This window comes from Rhipicephalus sanguineus, chromosome 3 (assembly GCF_013339695.2).
Source record: "Rhipicephalus sanguineus isolate Rsan-2018 chromosome 3, BIME_Rsan_1.4, whole genome shotgun sequence".
In the NCBI taxonomy this organism is placed as follows: Eukaryota; Metazoa; Arthropoda; class Arachnida; order Ixodida; family Ixodidae; genus Rhipicephalus; species Rhipicephalus sanguineus.
In genome coordinates, this window is record NC_051178.1 from 132,723,760 (window position 1) to 132,745,871 (window position 22,112).

The 22,112-nt window shown below is 43.6% G+C and overlaps 2 protein-coding genes across 3 annotated transcripts in view; both read right to left on the reverse strand.

The window, feature by feature from the left end:
- Window positions 1-13,770, reverse strand: part of LOC119387165 (chromodomain-helicase-DNA-binding protein 1) — a 54,932-nt gene extending 41,162 nt beyond the window's left edge. Inside the window, exons 1-4 of one of the 2 annotated variants that reach the window (XM_049413391.1) lie at window positions 13,226-13,770; window positions 1,815-1,976; window positions 1,269-1,555; window positions 909-970 (exon numbers count right to left, since the gene is read on the reverse strand). In XM_049413391.1, coding sequence (XP_049269348.1) covers window positions 909-970; window positions 1,269-1,555; window positions 1,815-1,971 — 506 coding nt within the window. In that variant the 5' untranslated portion in view covers window positions 1,972-1,976; window positions 13,226-13,770. The remainder of the gene's footprint in view (window positions 1-908; window positions 971-1,268; window positions 1,556-1,814; window positions 1,977-13,225) is intronic. The other variant, XM_037654475.2, reaches the window with a different exon arrangement.
- A 197-nt stretch (window positions 13,771-13,967) lies between these two features.
- LOC119387167 (30S ribosomal protein S11) lies at window positions 13,968-21,260 on the reverse strand. The gene is made up of 6 exons (XM_037654477.2): window positions 20,930-21,260; window positions 19,470-19,597; window positions 18,622-18,647; window positions 18,457-18,531; window positions 17,005-17,070; window positions 13,968-14,133 (listed from the first exon to the last, which is right to left on the reverse strand). The coding sequence occupies exons 1-6, from the start codon at window positions 21,178-21,180 to the stop codon at window positions 14,026-14,028; spliced, it is 654 nt and encodes a 217-aa protein (XP_037510405.1). The 5' UTR covers window positions 21,181-21,260; the 3' UTR covers window positions 13,968-14,025.
- Window positions 21,261-22,112: the final 852 nt, after the last annotated feature.

Genomic DNA, 22,112 nt, shown 5'->3' on the forward strand with positions numbered 1-22,112 from the left:
CAGAACTCTCTTAAAGGGACACTAAAGGCAAATATTAAGTCAACGTTGATTGTTGAAACAACGGTCCAGAAACCTCGTAGTGCTATTTTTGTGCCAAGGAAGTGCTTATTTTGAAATAAAATCACGTTTTAGTGGTCCGCATCGCATTAGCGCACTTCACCCGCCTGAAAGCGGTGTTTCTCATGTCCCTGCTGCCGTGCCCAACGTTGCCCACCTTTACTGCGCGGCGGCGTGCGCCATTCGGGCATCCGGCAACATCACATGCATGCGGCATTTTGTCGAACTTTCTGTCAGAGCGACTTTCCCGAGCGTGCAAAGCACACGCGGCAATACGCGTTACCGAAACTACCACTGAGACGCGACCATGTGAGCGAAGCAGGGAGCCGGGCGAAGCGCAGTTCGGCGAAAACAAAACTTTTGAACCACACGCGCCGTTCCCCATGGCAACGCCAAAGAGGCTTTTTCTTCCATGAATCAAACAGAAACGAACAAGCAGCATTTTATTACGTCTCTCGATGCACGGAAGGTTCTTTTTTTTATTGCAGCTAGTTTGATTACGAGTATCATTTCCAAAATGTGCCGCTCGTGGCGCTCATCGTGTGACACATTTAGCTTAATTTCTCGGTAAGTAGAGCACTGCTGTTGATAATATTGCCGTTTTAGACGTTGTCATACATTGAGCTTTCACTCTGACATAAATTGTTATTTGCCTTTAGTGTCCCTTTAAACAGAATTGCTGCTTAAATGAAACAGCTGCCTCAGATATGATTGGTTTCATACTTGAATTCTGCACCCTTGTTCATCTCTCAGTAAACGGAACTCTTGTTAAACAGAACATACTTTCCTGGTCCCTTACGGTTCTGTTTAACGAGAGTCTACTGTAATGGAAAATAAGAAAGTATACTGACGCTTTCCGGGATCGTGCAGCATTGCTTCGGGATGCCTTTTTTGTGTCACTACCCTCAGATTCCTGCAAATGGAGGTAGTCATTTAGCAGGTTAGTACAGGACAGCAAAGAAAATGGCTCATTCCAGCCTTTTGTGAAGCTTCACTGTGACTTTACCTTTTGTACAGAAAAATGCCACCAAGTAAACATTTTCGAGACATAACAAAACCAACAGTGCATGACATACTCAGGGCAGAAGTTCCTTTATAATTCTTTGAATGGGCAAGAGGGACAATGCTTAATGATCTCCAGCTCCTAATGATACATTTGTTGTTGTCAAATAAGACCCTGCACATTGCAGACAAAAATGTGAGGTTCTTACATCAATGGTGTACCGCTCTGGCTCCTTGCGATAACGACCAGATCGACGCACGCCGTACATGTCCGGGTTTTCGTCCCAGACTTGCTTTGCGGGTCGTGAGTTGCTGGGCCGTTTCCGCCGCTCGTCCCGAGAGCTTTCATCATGAGCAGAGCTCTCGGAGACCCGTCGCTGTTGGGAAGGGGCACTGGGAGCATCACTCTCGGCGTCCGAGTTTTGGCTATCGCTCTCCGAGCTAGACGCTTGATTGCTGCCAGACTCACTTCCATTTCTGTCATCATCGTCATCTCCTAGAAGAAGAGGGAGGGGGGGGAGTACTTCAGTCGCAACCTAGATTAATGCTTTAGCATTTATCTTTTTCTACGATTTGCAGTTCAAGACACCAGCACTGGCTTCAACTGTATTTCAAATGCCACACCACTCGGTAATTCCTCCCCCGCCATGCCCCAGCTGATACACCAGTTATTTCAGACGGCCTAACCCATGGGAACACAGCATGTTAGGTAACCGCGCATGTATCCCAAAGAAAATAATGTCAGCCATGATTACCTGTCCTTGCTGTCTGGTTACTGGAATCTAGCTTTGGTGAAGCAGACACAGATTTCCGGCTCTGCATTGCGGAGCTGGATCCAGAGCATGATCCACCAGAGTCCGAGTCGCTCTCGGATGCATTGGAACTGTTGCTTGCAGCATCCGACATGTCCATGTTTCCTGCACAATAACAAAAGAGGACTGCTTTGTAACTAATTTCCAAACAATATGACGAATCATGTGTCCACCAGTTTGATGGGCATGCCTAATTCCGGATTCAGCTTTGTGCGGCGCTATTATGTAATAATACGTTTATGCACTGAAGAATCACTACTTAGCTTCTTTTGCGTGCCACACTTAATCTCACCTGGTGTTCTAGTGCAACGCACCAAAGTTTGGAATTTAAATTTATTGACAATAGATAAAATTAAGGTAATTCTTAAAGGAAGCATGGTTGTAGTTACCTGTATTACCTGCACTATGACAATTTGGCATCAGTGCCCTGAGTACTGTACGGTCCATACTTAACTGATACCTCTGTCACCCAATTGTGCAAAAGCTTTAAAGTAAGCAGTCTTTAACAAAGTTAAAATTCACCAAAGGGGGGTTCTGCAGCAGACACATGATGACTATCTTTTAAATGTTTGCATTACTCAAAATGTAGCATGAGCTTTCAAAACAGAACCGGTGAAAGAAAAAAAAAACTGTTGTAATACATGTTTTTCAGGTCAACTCAATAATACCAGGTTAAAAAATGTTCACAATACTGCGTATGTACACTCAAACCTCGATATAACGAACACGAATATAACGAATTATCGGTTATAATGAAGTAAATGAAAAATGGTCTTGTCATAGATACAGTGTTATGAATGTATGTTTATAACGAATTTTCAGATATAACGAAGTTATTTTCGTGTCAGACGCGACTTTGTTATAATGAGGTTATAGTGTAGTACCATTCCTTCATGGAGCATACGTCAGTAAGCGTCATCATGCAATATCCCCAACCTGTTTGACCTGCTTACAAGAGTACAATAGAAAAGGAGCATTACTGGGTTTACTGAGCCTTTTGAGACACAAAAATTACTTGTTATGATGAGTAAAGTCAATGCAAAGATATTTACTCATTTTTTTTCACTAAACGATAATTGCTGGCACCCACTACTTTCGAGACTATGCCTTTTCAGCTGTAGAAGAAACTGACACTTCCAAAAAAATGACTTCTTCCAGAATGGCGATTGCTCCCTGCTGTGTGTCTGTGGCTAGAACTCTTTTTCAGGAAGATTCGTTTTTCAAGTGCCCATGTGACAGGGGATACAAGTATGCTTGCAACTATGAACTGACCAGATAGCCCTCTTCCTGGTTCCCAACACAAATCATAAGGCACTAAAGCCATCCTTTTTGTAAGCATACTTCTGAAAATTGCTTACTTAGCACTCTCTTTCATGTCCAAAGACTATAAACCATTACAGCATTATACTGAGGGGAATTAAGTGACACGCAATGACACACAGTGAGATAATCACCTTCAGCCAATTTGCACAGGCCATCAGCCTTGCACATCAATAAGCTGCAGTCCCATAAAATGAAATACTAGCTTAAAGTTGGGGCTGTAAACATTTTATAGCTGTACTGTTCACGAACTGAACAATGAAAAGCTTAGACATGAAATAGCTTAGGTCGAAGCCCAGTTCCCTTTCACCACAGCAACCAATAATACTATCAATAGTGCTGTGAATAATTATGCCGTTTTTGGCCGGCAATATTGCCAAAACATTTGCAATAGCCTACTATAGGCAATACTCAGTTCGTTTAATTTATGAGCAATATTTTGGCGAAAGAATTAAATTATTTCCACAGCAAAAATGCCCCCCCCCCCCCCCCAATCATATTCAAAAGCAACCAGTTACATCTTACAACTAACAAATTTAGTAAAACCCCAACAATTATTGCTTCATATTTTTATTTTGAAATCCCAAAGAGCAATATAAGTTTGAAGCCATGCAGTTGCACCATATGTAACGGCTTCCTTTCCGCTACAGATGAACAGTTCAACTTAATTATCATGTGTCAGCCAAGCATTCTGGTGATAAAACACAAGCACGTCAACTTTCTTGCCCTTCTGCCTGCTCCTCCTGCTCCACCATATACCATGCACTCAGGGAATTAAGTTCGTGCTGCAATTTTTTTTTTTTACTATCAACACTGCTATCAATAGTTCTGCATCACTAATAGCTATTCCATTTATGCCACAACCTTGTTTAGAAATGACAGTGAAGACCCCGTAGTCCACTTCACTAGCAATTTTTGCTTTTATTCCCCCCCTATGCAAAAAATAATAATATTGCACAAGCCCCTTGCCATCCTTGAAAGGCCACAGAAACAATTTTTGTCACACCCAAGAGTGCTGCCTAAACATGGAGAGCATCTCTCACAAAAATATGGACTATCAATTATTTGACCTCACTGCATTATAATACAAAATCTTCAAGAGGTTAAACACTACCCTTCTTTCAAGGCACGGCGTTCCTCAACTTTTATTCCATACAACCATGGCTACATATTGTCTCCTTGGGCAGGAAATGGCCACTGGATGTGCTGACAGAGCAGAGACACAGGTGCTTTATATTTCAAATCGGTTCGAAATGTGTACTCTGACACCTCTACCTTACTGTTGCCTCAGAAAATGTTCACACTGCACATAATCTGAAGTGTGCAGTTTGTAACGACGCAAATACAACACTGGTAACATCCATAATTCTGTGCCAAGGAAGACACTCCTACGAACGATCTCATATTATAACTGCCTCCACATGTCGCCAATGTATTGCTGTTAACCTTCGTTGCATTGTTTCTCATTCCTTACAATGCTTCAACAAAGCCCAAATTTTTAGTAACCTTGTTCTACTCCTTCCCTTGCATGCGCATACAAGTTCATGTATACAGACGACAGCTGCAACAGGCAACCTTCTCGGGCAGAAGTGTGCTATTGGTTTGAAGAAACAGCCACAATTATTGAACTTGTGTAATTACTGTGTACACATACATAAATTACAGTGAAGCCATGACATAATGAATACTTATGGATGGACAGCATTATCTGCACTTCAAGATCTTCCACCTATGCCAACACTTTGATGCGCATTGAAAGCCCCCAAGCTCCCTCCCTCAATTCCTTCTTTTTAATCTCATAACACGATGGATGGAGACAATGGGTGGCAAACGTGTACTCTCCCCCAGAAGGGTTCTTTATAAACATACAATGTCAGATCCATGCACTGTCCATTTGGGCAGGAGGCCATGTTCATTGTCAATATATGGCCCTCCAACTTAACACTGCGCATTCACTGAACAAAATCAGTCCTTCTGTACATTTTTAAGATGACAGTGTTAAAGAGCTCATTTAGCAGAAATTCCGGTGTCGACGTCGTTGGCTGTGAGTGAAATATCAGCGTTGTCCATGAGCGAAAAATCAAGAAAGATGCAAATAAAAAAATAAGCAAAATATCTTCACTTCAAGCGAGAATCAAACCCAGGCCTTCTGCATGGCAAGCAGCTGCTCTACCACAGAGCAACGCCATTGCTTGGAACAGCTATAAAAAAATACACTATATGAACTTTTGTACTTCTCTCTTTTTTTTATTTTCTCTTCTATTCTCTCCTTTTCCTCAACAGCCAAAATGAGACTTGGAGCAATTTTTGGAGCATAAAAGTCCAAATTTAGAGCAGGTTACGAAAAAAAAAACCTAAATTTTTTAGCACGAAAACCCATATTTGGAGCAGTATAATAAAGAAGGCTTACTTTTACAAAAGAAAACAAAAATATGTACAAACCATTTAACACCAGCTAACTCGTGCACAGTGCACGTGAACACTGCTATTTCAATAAAAGCAGTGTGTTGAACCACCCCACAGCACGAACAATGATTAGCATTTGCAGGACCTGTAAAATAATTCGACAGGCACTGCAAATGCTAATGTGGACCTGCGAACCTGGCAACCTCAAAATTCAAGAGATTCATAAAGCAGGAGCAAGTGGGGGTGGCAAAAAAAGAAAACTGGCGTACGTTTTTGTTTATTGTTTCTCAGGGTGACAGAAACGCCATACGTGGCTCCAAATGATTGCCAATAATTTTTTAGATGTTGGTGATCATACTAGTACTCTTAATTACACGGCGAGTGCATGAATGAGTAATTAAACAACAAAATGTACTGTGTCCCTGAGAGCTAGTACCTATTAGGCCCTTCTAAATCTCAGTAAGCTTTTTCGCAAGACACCGGTGTACTGCGGCAAAAGTGGCTAAACAAGCGTTCCGCACACAATAGAACAAGCATCACTAGATTTTAGAACCGCTGTCCTTTTTTTTTTTCTTTTCTTTCGCGGAGGGATTAGGGTTAGGGCCTGTGCGTTGGGATTGGATGATGATGCCCAAACTGCAGATTTCTCGCTAAAATTTGCGCAACTGAGAAAACTTCGAGGCTGTTTGGGCATTTTGGCACAATTTCAACAAACTTCATGGTTTTAGCACAGCTTGGCACAAAAATAAGGAATTGTATCAAATTGGCACAATTGGCACAGCTGTTGCACCCCTGAATGAGGCAAGAAGGTTGGGCTTTATATATATGTGTGGTACACATATGTACTAAGTGCATGATTATATCTTCGTTTATACATGTAAAACTTTGGCAATTATTATTATATGTGCAGTATACGATTCCAGATTTTCAATGACACAAATGTGCTGCCCAAAAGCTACCTCATCTCTACAGTAACCTTTTCATACACTTGACATAGTGCTACAGGATAGTTAGTTGTTTTTTTCTTGTATTCCCTCACTTTTTCTTTACTTGTATTCTTAGCAGCAGAAATCCTTAGGAGAGGTAAACAGTGTTTGTGTGGTTAATAAGGCCAGCGACCATTTTTTATGAATTTTCTAATCAGAAACATTACCTCATATACTGACAAAACCGACAAAATAGAAATTTCGAGAGTACTATCAATGAGCGAGAGAAATATTGAACACCAAACATGGCAACCTGCAAAGATGAGGAGCTGAATAACACAGATGTGGCATTATTCTCGTTATTCCACAAATTGGATGGCCAGCTTCGATAGTGTGACTGTAACATTAAGCCTAAATTAATTGTTTTAAGCCTAGCCAGTTAACACTATTTTATCGTAACCACTGCTTTTACATTTACAGCTAGCAAGAATTCAGTCTTCGATCACACAGTGTGATTAAAAAAAAATCTAATACTACTTTTGAATATTAAGTGTACCCTGAATTATATTTATCAAAAGTAAATCAGCATGAAGCCTTTCCAAAAAGAAAAGAAAATGTTCTCAAATCTTTACTCCCAATAATCACATTTCATGCTGTAAGAGATGGCATTACGAATTCTGAAAGTTAAATCCCAGAAAACACCTGCATTTGTATTCTGCTATACTAGAGAAAGAAAAACATCCCGAAACTCATATTAACCATAATTCTTAAGGTCTTACGTCCCAAAACCCCAATATGATTATAGGTGCGCCGTAGAAGAGGGCTCCGGAAATCTTGACCATCTGATGTTCTTTAATGTGCACCTAAATCTAAGCACATGGGCCTCAAGCATTTCGCCTCTATCGAAATGCAGCCGCCACGGCCAGGATTCGATCCCGCTATCTTCGGGTCAGCAGTCGAGCACCATAACCACTACACCACCGTGGCGGGTCATCCTAAAAGTCCGTCTACCCTGGCATATTCACACAACAGCGGCCTGAACCAGTTTAAATCTTAGCAAAGACCTGTAAAACGAAATCTCCCTGCAATGTCCACCCATGCAATCAATATTTACATAAGTTCATGGCATTGTTTACGACCAACTCGCACTCAGACTAGTGTATTCTAACATTTTGCCTAAAGCCACTCGGCAAGAGCACTACTACGAAATGACAACACCAGCAGTGGAAGGTGTGACGACACATTATTCTGCTATGAAGCCAGTTGAGGTATGCGTAACTGGTTTTGTTATGGTTTTGCAGCCGGGCTTAGTTCGCCTAGAGCACTTTGGGGATAAAAAAACATGAAATAAATACAGACAAGCACTGCCAGCTGGGAGAGATGGTAAAGTTGCACAGTGATTGTCAAACAGCACTCTGAAAATGACTGACAAAAAAAGGGGGGGCGGAAGGGGGTGGGGGTGGAGTAGATCCAACAGCATGGCGATAGTGCTCAGCGCTGTTATGGCCAATTCTTCTTCACCTTCACCTTTTCCGACCACTGCTTAACCATCGCTATGAAATCAGTACTGCGTTCTCTGCAGCCACCAAAGTACATAGAACAAGAGTGTAAGCGGCACTCTGCTCAAAATGTATAATAGGGAACCAGTTCGGAGCCATTAGCAGGCCTAAAAAGCTTTCCTAGCAGGCTTCCAGCTGAACACCGCAATGTAGCCTGGCTGCTTGCATATCCCCTTAATGTCTACAAATGTAAACATTAACTTCGGAGGCACGTCACGTACCGCGCTTTTCAAATGGCTTGCAACTGAGTGTGCACATTTGTACAGGCTTCCTAAGTGGACAACTGGCGGTCATTTAACTTCGTTGTGCTGTGTATTGCTGCAGATCACTTTGCTGGAGACACTACTATGTTCGATGATCGTTTGACGTGCCGCGTTCCAGGACCGTCAAGAGTATTTGTCTGCTCAAAACATATACAAGCAAAAAACAAACTGAGCATGCACGCTGAGCCTAATACTTCATTCTTTTTATGCAAGAATTGAAGCTGACTGATTGCAGAATAGGTATATATTTAATTACACATCAACATTAATTACTGAAAGTTGCTCAAAACAATGTATTGCCTCATTTTTTTTTTATTGGGATGCAATATCGAGTGCCTTGGAATTATGTTGTGCGAATATGACACATCTTTAGACAAGTCCATCATAATTAATGCCTGAAGGGTATATCTGACCATTAGCCTTGTTGCCAAGGTGCTTGTTGTTTGTTTGTGCAGTTATGCTTTATTCCTGGTAAGAATCTCGTTTACTTGCACGCAGTAACAAGAGGCAAACTTTCTGAACTTCCGATGCAGCTTGCCCTAAAAAGCTCTACTAGCAGGCTTTCATCTGAATATCACAATGTAGCCTGGCTGCTTGTATATTCCCCTTCAGCAGTGGGGAGCTGACAATGTTACTAAAATTGGCTATACGATAGCTGAAACTCGCCACAGAAATACCCTGCTTCATTTGTTTTCATGCAGGCTCTCGAACAGTTTAGTTTAATATGAAATCTCAGAAGCTTCTATAGGAGCTTACCATTGCCGTACAATTTGCCTAACAAGTCTGTTTCAATGTCTACATGCGACTCAAGCTTGAAGGAATATCGGTGTACTTGGTCATCATAAACAAAGAGGATACAAGCAGTAATACGACTATACCTCAGTTGCTGCATTAATTCTTTTTTACAATACTCAATTTCCAATAATCAAGCAGGAACAACCAGTGAACCCTATTGTAAGTCAGTCGGTCAGTCATTCTTCCCTTTCGTATTCGTCATGGCTTCACTACTTTTCCCAGCTGGTTCCGACACCACAAAATCAGCGGAAAGATGTGGCCAGCATGGCTTTTAAAGCTCAAAAAGCTCAGCCAACTACTCCTTGAGACTCTACATCAAAATGCACCCAGTAAGCAGTTTCCAATACTTCCACTGGAGCTTGAAGCATTCCTGTAAGAGTCGTGCAACCACAACAATGATGGGCAGCACGTCAGCATTTTCTGCAATTTGGCAGTTTTGTTGGGAGCATGCTGCAGCTGATTACACTGAACTTTGTGGTTCTAAGATTCTGGTTGTTTCTTCAGAGCAACTAAGTGCTTTGCATTCACAGCTCATTTATCTTGATAAATCATTTCTAGCTGATATATACATTTCCTAAGCTCAGAGTATGTGTGCCATAAAATATAGGCTACTGGGCAGTGCTATAGACATGGCAGTTCACGACTATTCTGAGCAAAACCAATACCTTGAATTTGTACTGTTCCAACTGCCAGAAATAGCTGTGGTTACAAGAGGCAATGCCTCTTTTTTTCTTTACAATGCAATTTGCTAGCAGGATAGTGCACAAGCTATGGCATGTTAACGTTAAAAGTACGCCACTCTTACATGGATAGTCACATTGCCAACTAAAAGTTGCCTAACATTAGTTCACACACTTCTCGCCTTTCACTTCAGACACCTACATTTCTGATGTTGCCACCAACTAGTTTCACACATACCACCTGTAACAACAAAGCTCGTGTCTGAGAAATACCTGCGGCACCATTAGGCATGCATTTCCTTTCCAGTGTCGGCCATGAATTGCTACTTTAGTATTAATGGTCAAATGTACAGGATGATTTAACCGTCGATGCAGACACAGATGGGACCAAGCTTTTGCTGAAAGCAATCATGTAGCCTTTTTCTTTTTCAAGACCACATGCAACTCTTGCTGCCTCAAAGAAAACTATATTTCACCGATTTGTGGGCTTGCAACATCCAAAAACTGCAGTTACAGCATCTTAGTGCAGGGCTCCAGACCAATTCTCACCACCTAGAATCCTTTATGAGCATCGAGTACAGTCGTGCTCAATATGACTTGAAACATGGAAGTGTGGGGCCTCAAGACTTCAAAGATTGCTTATGGGTTCAATTTGGTTTCATTTCTGCTACTAATCTATATTTTCTTATTTGGAATCATCCCCGAGTGCGAGAATAGCATTTAGTTATGGAAATAACGGCTAGTTGAAGACATGAGCAGTCTTTGAACTCGTGAGGACATGCGCTCCCATGTTGCAAGTGATATTGAGTGCAACTGTAGACAATCAGTGTGTATTAGCACCCATGAAGATGCAGCTGAGAACCCCCAGTACTAATGTTCTACACACTTATGACAAGGATTCAGATGGACTGGAATATTTTAGAGCAGCAAGGTCAGTGGTCTTCACGAAAGGGCAGGAAGCCACTTCAACCAGACATGCTTAGGCATACTAATTATTCTGCTATAGTAACAATTGCTGCAGGACAGGCACCAGTAAGGGGAACAATGTGAAGTAGGAGTAAATTTTTCCAAAGCCTGAAGGCCATCCTGGCTACAGGCCCTGTGCAAACCATTGAATTTCTGCCTAAATTCTTCGTGCCCCTTAGCTCAACTTAGCGCTGCACTGCCCATGATACCAGCCATCAGGCCTCTCTTTGAAGCAATAAGACACTGTACATGCAGTTCATTGAAATGTTTAATCTTGACATTTTGATATGGAAACGTCCGCTTCACTTCAGTTGCACTTGTCTGTGATGTGCCCACATGCGAAAGTTTGAGGAGCATTTGGTGCTGTGAAGACATCCTTTTCTGCCAGGGTTAAGTCAGTTAAATTCGAGTGGTCCAGTCGAAGTGCACATGTTCGAGCAATGCGACATATTGAACTACGCTGTGGAGCTGTGCTAGAAGAAATTTTTTGCTGGTGCTGTGGTCCTAAACTACTGCTCGAGGGTATCTTATCTGACAGTTTCAGTGAACAAAATTGCCATTTTCAGTTGGTTGCAACAAGCTTTTCAGCATGTGTTACGCAACCAGGCACACTTTTTTATTGCAGCCCCGATGCCAGAATTGCTTCCCTAGTACTATATTCAGCACTGCCCCTTTCAACAAACTATCAAAGGGCGTATCACGTGCATTCGATGCAAAGAATTCTCTGCACTATATGCCCATTACAAGAGAAAATCTCGAGCTACTGACTGCAGCAGAACAAAAGAAAAGAAAGGGAATTCTACAAGGGGCTCATTACTCTGTTAAGACACAGCTCAATGAACTTATGAATTCAATAAACAATTGTATTAGTGACCCAATGCAATTTTGAAATCTTTATTACCAAAAATATTAGTCAAACTATCTGCTGAAACCACACTCTCGTTAACGCACAGCACAGTCACACCTGTTTCCTTCTCATAACTGCCAGTAAGTTTATTCTGCTTCATGGTGGGGCTCGTGCCACATGATATACACTACTTGAACTTATTACACTATACCTTTCAGTTATCCACTTGCAGCATCCTACCTTGACTTGGCGACGTGTAGAAATATTTCTAGTTGACGGCGATGCCAGGCAGTTCACTTACCTGACAGACTCCCATTTGCCCAGGCCAACAGCAGTTGAGCCATTTTCGCGTGGTGCACAGAGTGCATACAAGGCTATTGTAGTGATGCATGAAATGCTAACTGCATGACGAACTAACAAAAAAAAAATTCCATATGCTTAACTAAGAAATGTCCCTACAGAGAAAGTCACCTATGGTTCTAATAACACTTGATAACACGACACTGTCACTAAGATGTTACTTGCTGAGAGTTGCTAAGAGTTGTTTGCTAAGATAACCTTCAGAACTCAATGTTTGATTCCTAGCAAGTGTGATAGGGGTATGAATGCATAAAGACAACGGCAGCAAGGATATCTCGACCAACACGGCATGATTAAACAAATCTCATGTGCATGAAGTCTCGAACGCCAGAAGTGCTAACGAAACTCGGAAGCACGCACACACATCTAGGAAAGGAAACAAGTAACGGCACCGAATCATTGCAAGAAAGACCATGAAACGACTCGAGAGACGGTAACCATCGAATGGTACTGCAGCGACAGATCAAAACAAGCGCCATTGCAGCCCACGACAGAGGTTCATACATGCGAAAACCGAGGATTGAGGCGTTTGTATGAACAAATAGCGTCACCACACCGGCTACTAATTCAGACAACTGCTAGGCACAAGACGACGGAATTTGGAAATGCAAAGGTCCATCAACAATAATCACGAAGCCGTAACGTTAGCAGCTACTGGCCAAAGCAGAAAACAGCGGTCAGGAGCAGGCAAAACAGGCGTTATTTGCTAAAATGGGTCCACGCAAGATCGCAAATTCAACAAGGTCAATTGAAAGTCAAGCAAACAAAGGATCGAACTAGCACGTGAAAACGGTGAAACACATTCAATTATCCGCAATTAATTGTGCCTCAAAAGGTGCTCAGGCACGTTAGCAGTGCGGAAGGGTCCACTCAGGCGGCGACGAAAGTTGGACGAGAAAAATCCTGACGCGTACGTTTAGCTAAGCCACGTAGAACGACAAGGTCGGAACATAATGCACGAACAGATTAGCAACTAGTCGGTAACAAATAACTGATAAAGAAATGGAAAACAGCTCAACTCGGATGTCAACAAACATCCAACAGCAATGAAAACCGAGTCGGCCGGGACACGCCGCACACAAACACGCTTAGGGCAACATCGCGGCATGGCAAAACGTAAGAGCAAGAACTCGTGGAAGCGTAAGAACCAACTAACTACTACCCACTATCAACGAAAACAAGTAAACACGCGGTGCGGCGCCAAATTCGAATGCAGAAGCAAGGGCTCCTACCTCGCAAGGGCTGCAGACGCTTCGTGGCCGACGTGGAGGGTTAGGCCTAACACGCCGATCGGGCTGTAGGGCAACGTCGCCGGCACTAATTCACGAGTCGAAGCACAGTTCCGGGCAAAAAAAGTCACTCCCGGAGTCCAAAAAACAGTCCGGAGTAGCACAGGAGGCAAATCCAGAGGTCTCCGACCCCAACGTAGGCGAAGACTTCCTGCTTAGACCTTCGAGTTCGGTGTCGCCAAGATGGCTCCGCAGCCCACGGATGCCATCATGATCGGGTCGTACAACTTCCTCGAAGGAGACACGGAATTTCTTCCAGAACGACGCCGCTGGGCTACAGTCACTCACTAGAGGGTCCGTTTCTTCACTAAAAATAATTAACTATCCTCGAGAATCAACGCATCCGCGACGGGGGCACCGATTTCGGGAGAGCACACGAGCTGCGCAACGTAGCTGGCTCCATTGTAGCCGCCATGTTTAAAGCCGCTCCTTCCCCGTCAATGCGTCGTGACGTTGTGCGTACCGCGTGATCGCTGGGATACCGCGACTTTTTGAATATAAGCCGCGTACAACTTTCAGCGCTCGCCCCGGGAAATAGTGCGCCGACTACCCAAGATACTAGCCGACGATATGCAGCGATATTGCGACTACGAGCGCACTCTGGCACCACCTAACAACACACAATCGCCAGCTCATGGTCGCTAAAGCAGTTCCCAGAGTCTGGTTTAATTACAACAGCTGTGCATTGTCTGCTTCATAATTTTATTTACAACACTAATTGGTACAGCGTGGTCAGTCGTGCGTCAAAGCCTCTTTGCTTTGCGTGGTCTCGGACACTTCTCGGGCGCTGGTGTTCTGTCGGTGATGGAAACGACGGTGAGGCCGCCCATTTGGAGGCCTTTGATGGACGCCTGAAATGGAAATGCCACCCACCCTAGCTTGTAATAACTGAACTCTAGCACCCTCCTACTCTCCTGCCCAAAGTACCCTCTGCTAAATGAAACCGTTGAAATGGTTGCAGCCACCTTATATATATATAACTATTGCCCTACGTACAATTCAGTAGTTGAATAAAGTAATCATTATCTTGACTTAATTACTGCAAGGCAGCCACCAAGCAGCAGATGCACTCACTAAATGCTTTCTCATAATGAAGTCTTTATGAAAGATCAAGCCATGTTATCAGCTACATTACCTATTAACAAATATGCTAATGATCAGCACAAAAAGCAGAACCTATTCTTGAAAATGCCCCAGATAGCAGTGCACAACCATCCACAATGATCAAAGCCTGTTACTGACCTAGTTTTTCATTATGGTAATAAAGATAGAATGGTCTACATATTATAGCCATACTGGATATGCACATATGTCCTTAATGAGCTGATCTGTAGGGGATTGCAAGAGCAATGCAAAATAACTGATGGGGCAGCAAACTTGCAGTAAGAACTACTAAGGGGCACTGCACCCAGTACAAGAGGAGCTGATGACCTTGACCACATTGTTAATTCCTATTTGTAGGCTATGGCATTATAATACCAAGCAGCGGTCGAGGTGCTGAAATAGTGCCAACAATTACTTGCCTATCACTGTTATCCAATCAGAGCATTTACAGCGCACTAATTAAGCACTTGGCCTACTTTTATGCCCCAGCTTTCTGCACTTAACCACCACCACATTTAAGTCTACAGTCCACAGAATAAATTCCAATGCCCTTTTACAGATAATTGCTACAGGAGATGGAGGTTGTGCATTCATAACGGAAAAAAAGACAAAAGGCACTAGATGTTGACAGCTTCAGCTCATAATGCTTGACAAACTGCAGAACACTGCATGACAAACAAAATGCTGCTAATACTGGTTAATTCCTGAAGCTTCGGCATGTAAAGAGAAGGAAGGCCAGGTTTTCTGTTTTTGCATTATGAGCCTATTCAGCCAAAAAACGACATTAAAAGGACACTTAAGAGAAAAACAGCTTTTTTTCCCCCCTAGTAGCACATCACCCTTTCAAAGTACCAAAAGCACCACTCTTGCCACGAGAAGGTACCTTGTAAGCAAGAAAATGTGCAAAAAGCAAACTCAGTCTCGACAACACCTTCACCGCACCAACATGCTGCGATGTCAGATTTCGACGACATTTATTAGGGCCTACAGAGTTCTTAGTAAAAATAAGTAAATTGTTGTCTGAGTGGGCCAGAGACCTAACGTACAAAGTTTAGGAAAATTCTGTTAAGCCTAATTGGCTGAAATATGAAAAGATCGCACTAATCCATTATGTCACGCAGACTTCCATGCGCGGAAATTTTAGCGCGAAGTTCAAAAATGAAAGTGACCATTTTCTCTTTTAACAATGGACCTATCATTGCCGCATTAACAGTAATAAGGTGTTCGAAGAATAATTTTCTACACACTGCTTAAATGCTTCACTTCAGTGTCCCTTTAATTAGGTTGCAAAAGCAGCAAGCAAGCACAAGCATTGCACAAGGTGGTAACGTAAGAAGAGAGATGCAAGCGTGTGGCCCAAGTTAGGAGGATAGAAAACAGCAGAGCGTGTGCTCTGCATGGTCCTTGTACTACCTGCAACTACAGTCACAAGATGCTCGCACAACAGCCTCTTTTTAAAGAAACTCTTGTTGGCCCCACATGTTGTCTAGTATTATGCACTAGCTCGAGTGCAAGCAACGCTCGAGACCGCAGCACACACCTGCACATATACGCAAGAGGCAACATTGCCATGTTGGGTCTCCTACGCGCTAGCTGCTCACAATGCAGGCCACACGCCTACACGAAGCTTCTCATGTTCAGGCACACTGCACGGCGAACAAATATGATCGAGAATGCCCAATTTGCTAACGTAGGTGTTTATAAGTCACGATTGCTTACTGCTGTGAAATAAACTGAGAAACCACAGCCGAAAGTGACAGGAAGCTCTTAGAATACGCATTATTAAAGGGACTGACAACCAATTTTTAGGGCACCTATTTTCTTTAGTGCAACGAAAAGTTGACTGGTCAGAGTGTCTAGCCACGGAATGGCAACTTGGAAAACGCCGTGAAACATTTTAAATCAGAATTTTTCTATCTGCGGCAAATATGAAGTCTTATAGTACACGCTTGACAACACATGCTGCAAACAGTGAGTGCGAGAACAGTTCGTGTAAGAAGTGCGGCAGTTTATTGCGCATGCGTGCACTCCGCGCGCATGCACCGCGGCTTGATATGGGCCACCGGCGGCCACGAAGGCAACGCCGCTTCTCAACGTGCAACCCTTTTTACCTCATAGGCAGCACAGAACAGAGTGGGAATAGATAATAATATACATACTCTAACTTTTGAGGACCAATTATGGCGCGCATGACAGCATCAGACTACGTGACTATATATGTACAGCAAAGTGATCGACTTTATAATCCTGCTTCCAAGGCTGTTCCGCTAGGCTGCGCAACATACCGGTTTTTGTTACCTCTCACGTTCCTACTCACAGCGCGACAAGGATGCTGGAATCTGTCGCTATATTTCACGGTCTTTTCATTTCCACCAGGATCTAATCACACGTTCTGCTCAGTTGTCGGTCCCTTTAAGAGGAAATTTCGTGGAGTCCTGACATTAGACATGTCGTTAGTGAAGGCAACCGTCCAATGGGAAAGAACGCTCACATACAAACCCTCGTATCACACATAGGCATGTTACACTAGCACGATCGAGTTAATATCAGGAGGGCATTCCCTTTCATACCGGCTCGCTCGTACATGCAACGAATGTTCAGAAGGTGTCTTTGCTCACCAGCCTGCCGGGTCCAAGGCCCTTGACTATGACCCGGATGTTCTTGATATCCCTCAGCTGGGCCACCTAGTTGTGCACACATTCCACCACTTTCTCACACAAGCAGATTCCAAAAACGTGCCGTTCCATTCACCATTAATGCCATACAGCTAACACTTTCTCTAGCACCATTTCCAGCAAAACATAATAGGCACCAGATAGGATCCACCACTTTTCCCACAGCTTCGCTAACAGCTTCTCACGAAATGTGAATGAGTCATACACTTTTAACCTAAAGCACTCATTGTAACACTAATTAGTAAGCTTTCTAAAGGGAGTATTGAAAATTCTTATCTGCCTAGTAATTTATCAACACGCTCAAGAATTAGGTATTTCTAATGTTTGTCCACCAGTCATGACTTAGGACCAATATAGTAAGCTATCAGCTATTCAGCTGAAACCAAAATAACCAATCACTACCTTCTTGAAAAATGTGTACTGCTACCCACTTTACGAAAATGGGGTGGGGTGGGGTGGGGGAACTGGGGAAGCTTGAAGCTACATGTGCGCACGAAGTAACTTCAGCCGTCCTACGCAGAAGCCATATCTCGTTCTGAGTGAGGGCACCGTTTTCTACAGTGACGAGCCAAAATAGCTGATCCCTCGAGCTTAAGTTCTGAAGGAACACATGGGCTGCAAGAGCTCTGTAGAGCGGGGACACGATAGTTTCACAAGCGGCTGTGTCTGTAGTCTTGAAAATCATTACAGGATTAGTTTCTGCACTATGCCTTACACTTCCAACCTTACACTCGAGCCATTTTAGAAGTCAAGAGGCAGCAGAATGCACTATGTCCCAATGGCGAAAGAGCAGCAAATGCCTGCAAGGATACAACTTAACATCTACAGCGTTCCTCACAGCTCCGTTTTCTCTTCAGCTATGTTGAAACTTGCATCCCTTGTGCTCAGACAAGTTTACAGGTCACATTGTACTTGCAATTCTGAGCAAATTAACGCTGCACTTTACAGGAAAGCTACATTTTCAAGTTACTCCAGCGTAACTGTATGTGACAGGCCATTTTCATAGTTGCAAGTGCTGGATATTACAATTTTGCTACCAGCTACTTTCAAGCAAAGTGTGCGTATGAATTGTAAAGTGAAACATGTGACAGAAGTGCATGTACGGGCATGTGGCTGTGAGGGTGTTCCGATTACTGATAATAGAACGAACTGGCAGGTCCTCAGCAGTGGCATACCTACCAACAAAGAGAAGTTGGACATATGAATGGTTTGTCTTGATGTGGCACAGGCTGCCCATAAACAATGGGACTCTGAACATCTCTGCCTTGAAATTGATAACCTAAAGCAACAAACAGTGCTCTAATGCTGTGTGCTTTGAAGTAGCATGCAAGTGATATGTACTATACAAGATGAAGTGGAAAATGGGACATTTTCAGGTAATTCACACAAACTTACATGGCTGAAGCTCATCGCTGCAGCTTGTGCAGCAACAGTGGTGCCCTTTTTGGCATTCTTGTATCCTTCAGTGCCCTAGGTAAAGAAAAACAAATTCCTTGAGATCAAATAACCAGGTAAAATGCTAAAGAAGCTGCCGTAAGAGGCTACGAACAGCATACTTACGCCAGATTTTCTTCCAAGGCACTTCCCTGTTTTCACAAAAGGAAAAAAAAAAAAAAAAAAAACACCACAATTAGCGCCCAATATCTAATAGTATCCCCATATGGTGGGATGACAAAATGCAGGCTATACTATTCTCGTTAGTTCATGGGAAAAAAAAAAGAGCATGAATATATTACAAATGTGTAATTTAAAACAACATTTCAAAAGACAACAAATGTAAACACATCTACAGTTAAACATTTACTGAACGCTTAACTGGTTTCACTTCAATAAATGAGACCAACGAGCAAACTGCTTAACGATTCCAACACCATAGAACAAACATGATTGAAACATTGGTTGGTTATAATAAAGCGAACCTCGTTACAAACACTATTGTACCTGGCTTTCGTGCCAACCCCAGACACAGTGCACTACTAAGCGTGCACTGCTAGCCGAGTGTCGACATAGCGAGCAAGGCCTCTTTACTGTCCACAGCTGAGTTTGTCCAACAGCGGCACTCTTAAAGTCCGCAGAGACAGCAATAGCTGTGGGTTCACAGGTCTTGGAAATAGGAAAAAGGGCTGAACTCGTTAAGCCTAACTTGCAACCAAATAGCCTCAGTAAGATGCATAATGGATACTAATTAAATCCATAGTCAATTAAGAAAAATTACAAATCTGCCTATCTTCATATAGTGAGAGTGTAAGGTCATGGCCAATTGTCGGCGTGGTAAAGTTCTTTAATCTGATAACGCAAATTGATTTGATCCAATCTCGTTAATAAATGGGAGGGGTAAACAATGTGCCAGTAGGCCCCCCCATTGATTGGCAAAACATGAACGAGAGAGTTACCTTGATCTCACGGACCTGATGAGTCAGTGAGGGTCATTAGTGTGTTGTTCAGGCTGCACTTGATGTGGCAGATTGGAAGGTCCCGAAAAGGAACGCCATCAAACATCATATTGGGTGTGTCCTCATCTGGAAACATGGACCACCTAACAGAAAAAAAGAAAAACAAATACATATTCAGCGTCTTACATGTAATAAAGAAAAAAAAAGAGGGAAAGAGGGGGAGGTCAAAAATTAGTTGATTACGCAGTAAAAAAAAAAACGCAAAAAAATTTTTCTCGTCAACTTAAATGAAGTATCCCATCAGTTACCACCTCGCAAAGGTAAATCAGAAGTAACACCTTCCTGCGGCAAAAACAGCTTTGTTCAACGAACGCATGGGAACACACGAATAAAAAGCGTATAATGGTAGTAAATCGCAATAAAATTTTTTCCGTGATAGCGCCATATTACACGACTACACGTCGTCATAGCGAACGCAAGCCTGCAAAGGAACGGCAAAGACCAGGGGGGTGCAAATGAACCTGCTAGAAGATCCTGAAAACAAATCGCGGATAATTCCTGCCTAAAATGGAACCCCCCTAAGCCGCCTATCTACTGGCGCATCAATTCCATAGAAGGGTGTTTCATTATCGAGACGATTAGGTTGCCTGGAGACTAAGTTTAGGTTTCCCCAGTTAAGACTTCAGCAAAGCTTCCTAAACCCCCAAGATGCCACGTCGTAGGGCTTCCAACGCGGCTGTGAGGTGTGACAAAACTCAAATAGTACAGGGGTGATGCAACCTAGCTCCAAAAGACTGGGAAAGCTCGCGGAAAACGCTTCGGAACAAACATCGGGTGCAACACGCGGTGCAAAAACGTTCTCCACAAAGCTTAAGCCTATCGGTGGGGAAATTACAGCACAGCAAACCAAGAAGCCAGCCAACACCCAAGACCACGACGCGAGTACTGCCACGAATGGGAGCGCAATATGGACGGTGCAGCGCGCGACCAGCGTAAAAATGGCAGCACGGCTTCCTCCCCGAATGTAGCCATAAATGTCTGTGCAAAAGAGGCGTCCCGGACCTACAGTTCCAACCTCTTCAGCGCCTAGTTCAACTCTGTGCGCCTTCCTGACTGCAACGACTCGTAAAACGCTCTCTGTAAGAAAAAAAATGTCCCGGGCGGTTTGTGTTCAACGCGTACCAAAAATGTAAAATCGGCCGATCAAACGGAGAGGAACTGTGCGTTCGGGACCTTTTAGAAACGCTAAGCTAAACCTCGGAACAGCGGCCACGACCACTGCGCCTAATCGCGGCTTCCCCAAGCCTGCAGGCATGGGACAAAGGGTTCCCAACGCCATTTTCTGCAGCTCGGGCGGGGAGGCCGCCCTGCCACGTAGTCGGATAGCGTTACATCATTGCGCTGTCCGACCAACATTTAGATAATTGCCGAGCGATGCTCGAGGATCGCGCGCGACTGTAGAGTCGTATACTCACCGGGCGTGCGACGGATCGACGTCGACCAACTTCTCCCCAAGCGTGCCTTCGTCTTTCTTGGGCAGAGACGCCATCATTGCCTTCCTGTCCTCGGCTTTGCGAAGCAGACATGTTGTGCACAGGGCTCGGAGCGGAGTTTGAGTACCTACCGCTGTCGCTGCACGTGCGCCGACCATTAAGTTAGTTCCGCACAACTTGGAACTTAAAATTACGCCACGTACGGCATTTAGGGTATATTTTAACCTCGACATTCCTTCAAATTGAGTCCCAAAACCTGGAGACGACGGGCAACACACGTCTGATCACTCGCGCTTCTGGGGCAAAACAGAGGTCACGAATATCCGCCAGGCGGCAGTCGTGAGCCCACTTCGTCATACAGGTCTGCTCGTAGTTGTCAAAATTTAACAGAACCGGTAGTGGCGCTGGTGTTTAGTCGTAAAATAGGACGTAATCAACAAAACATATATATTATTTTAACCTTCTTAATGCCACGTAGCGTTTACGGCAAACTTATTTTACTAAATTGGCTTAACTTTACTTGAGAAATTTCGTCGTCGTGCCGATCGCTGAGGTTCGTAATATAGAGTGTTCGTAACGGTAACACGTACGTGCATACTTCCATGCACACTTTTTAACAATGTTTATAGATAGTTGTAGCATGTGGGTTATAGCGCGCCTTCTGCTGTGGTTAAATTACCAAATAGTAAGCTTTATGTTTCGTGGTGGCCTGGTCAGTCTGGTCCACTTGCTCGATGTCGAGCAAAAACGGCACTCGACGCGATCATTCAGTTGCCTGAATGAATGAATAGAAACATATTTGTTTGGGTGTTAGTTCAAGGGTTCAAGTGGGAGCGGCGCCAGAGGGGCACGGGCTCCCCTCCTCCCCCCACCTAGAAAAATCCTGTCACTGCCCCAGATTGCAAGGGAGGGGATCGTAATCAAGGATGGATACCAGGGGCGGCGCTAGCAGGGGGGGGGGGGGGGCAGCGGCCCCCTTGAGACTTCCGCCTGCCCCCTCCCCCCAACAGCAGACATATTCAATGCACGGATCGGTTGAGGTGTCCTCACTTGAGAGACAGTTATCGTGCACTCCACACCCAATTTCCATTTTCATTTCCTTCTTCCTTTTAAGAATCAACCCCCCCCCCCCCCACATAAGTTTCCCTGCTCCCCTGAAGGAACT

Excerpts from the sequence above, each read along its gene's own strand:
- LOC119387167 (XM_037654477.2), bottom strand. The coding sequence starts at position 21,180 with ATGTCGAGGTTAAAATATACCCTAAATGCCGTACGTGGCGTAATTTTA. Across the intron at positions 19,598-20,929 it reads GTCGATCCGTCGCACGCCCG|GTGGTCCATGTTTCCAGATG; the intron begins GTGAGTATACGA and ends TTTTTCTGTTAG. Across the intron at positions 18,648-19,469 it reads GACCCTCACTGACTCATCAG|GGAAGTGCCTTGGAAGAAAA; the intron begins GTCCGTGAGATC and ends TTGTGAAAACAG.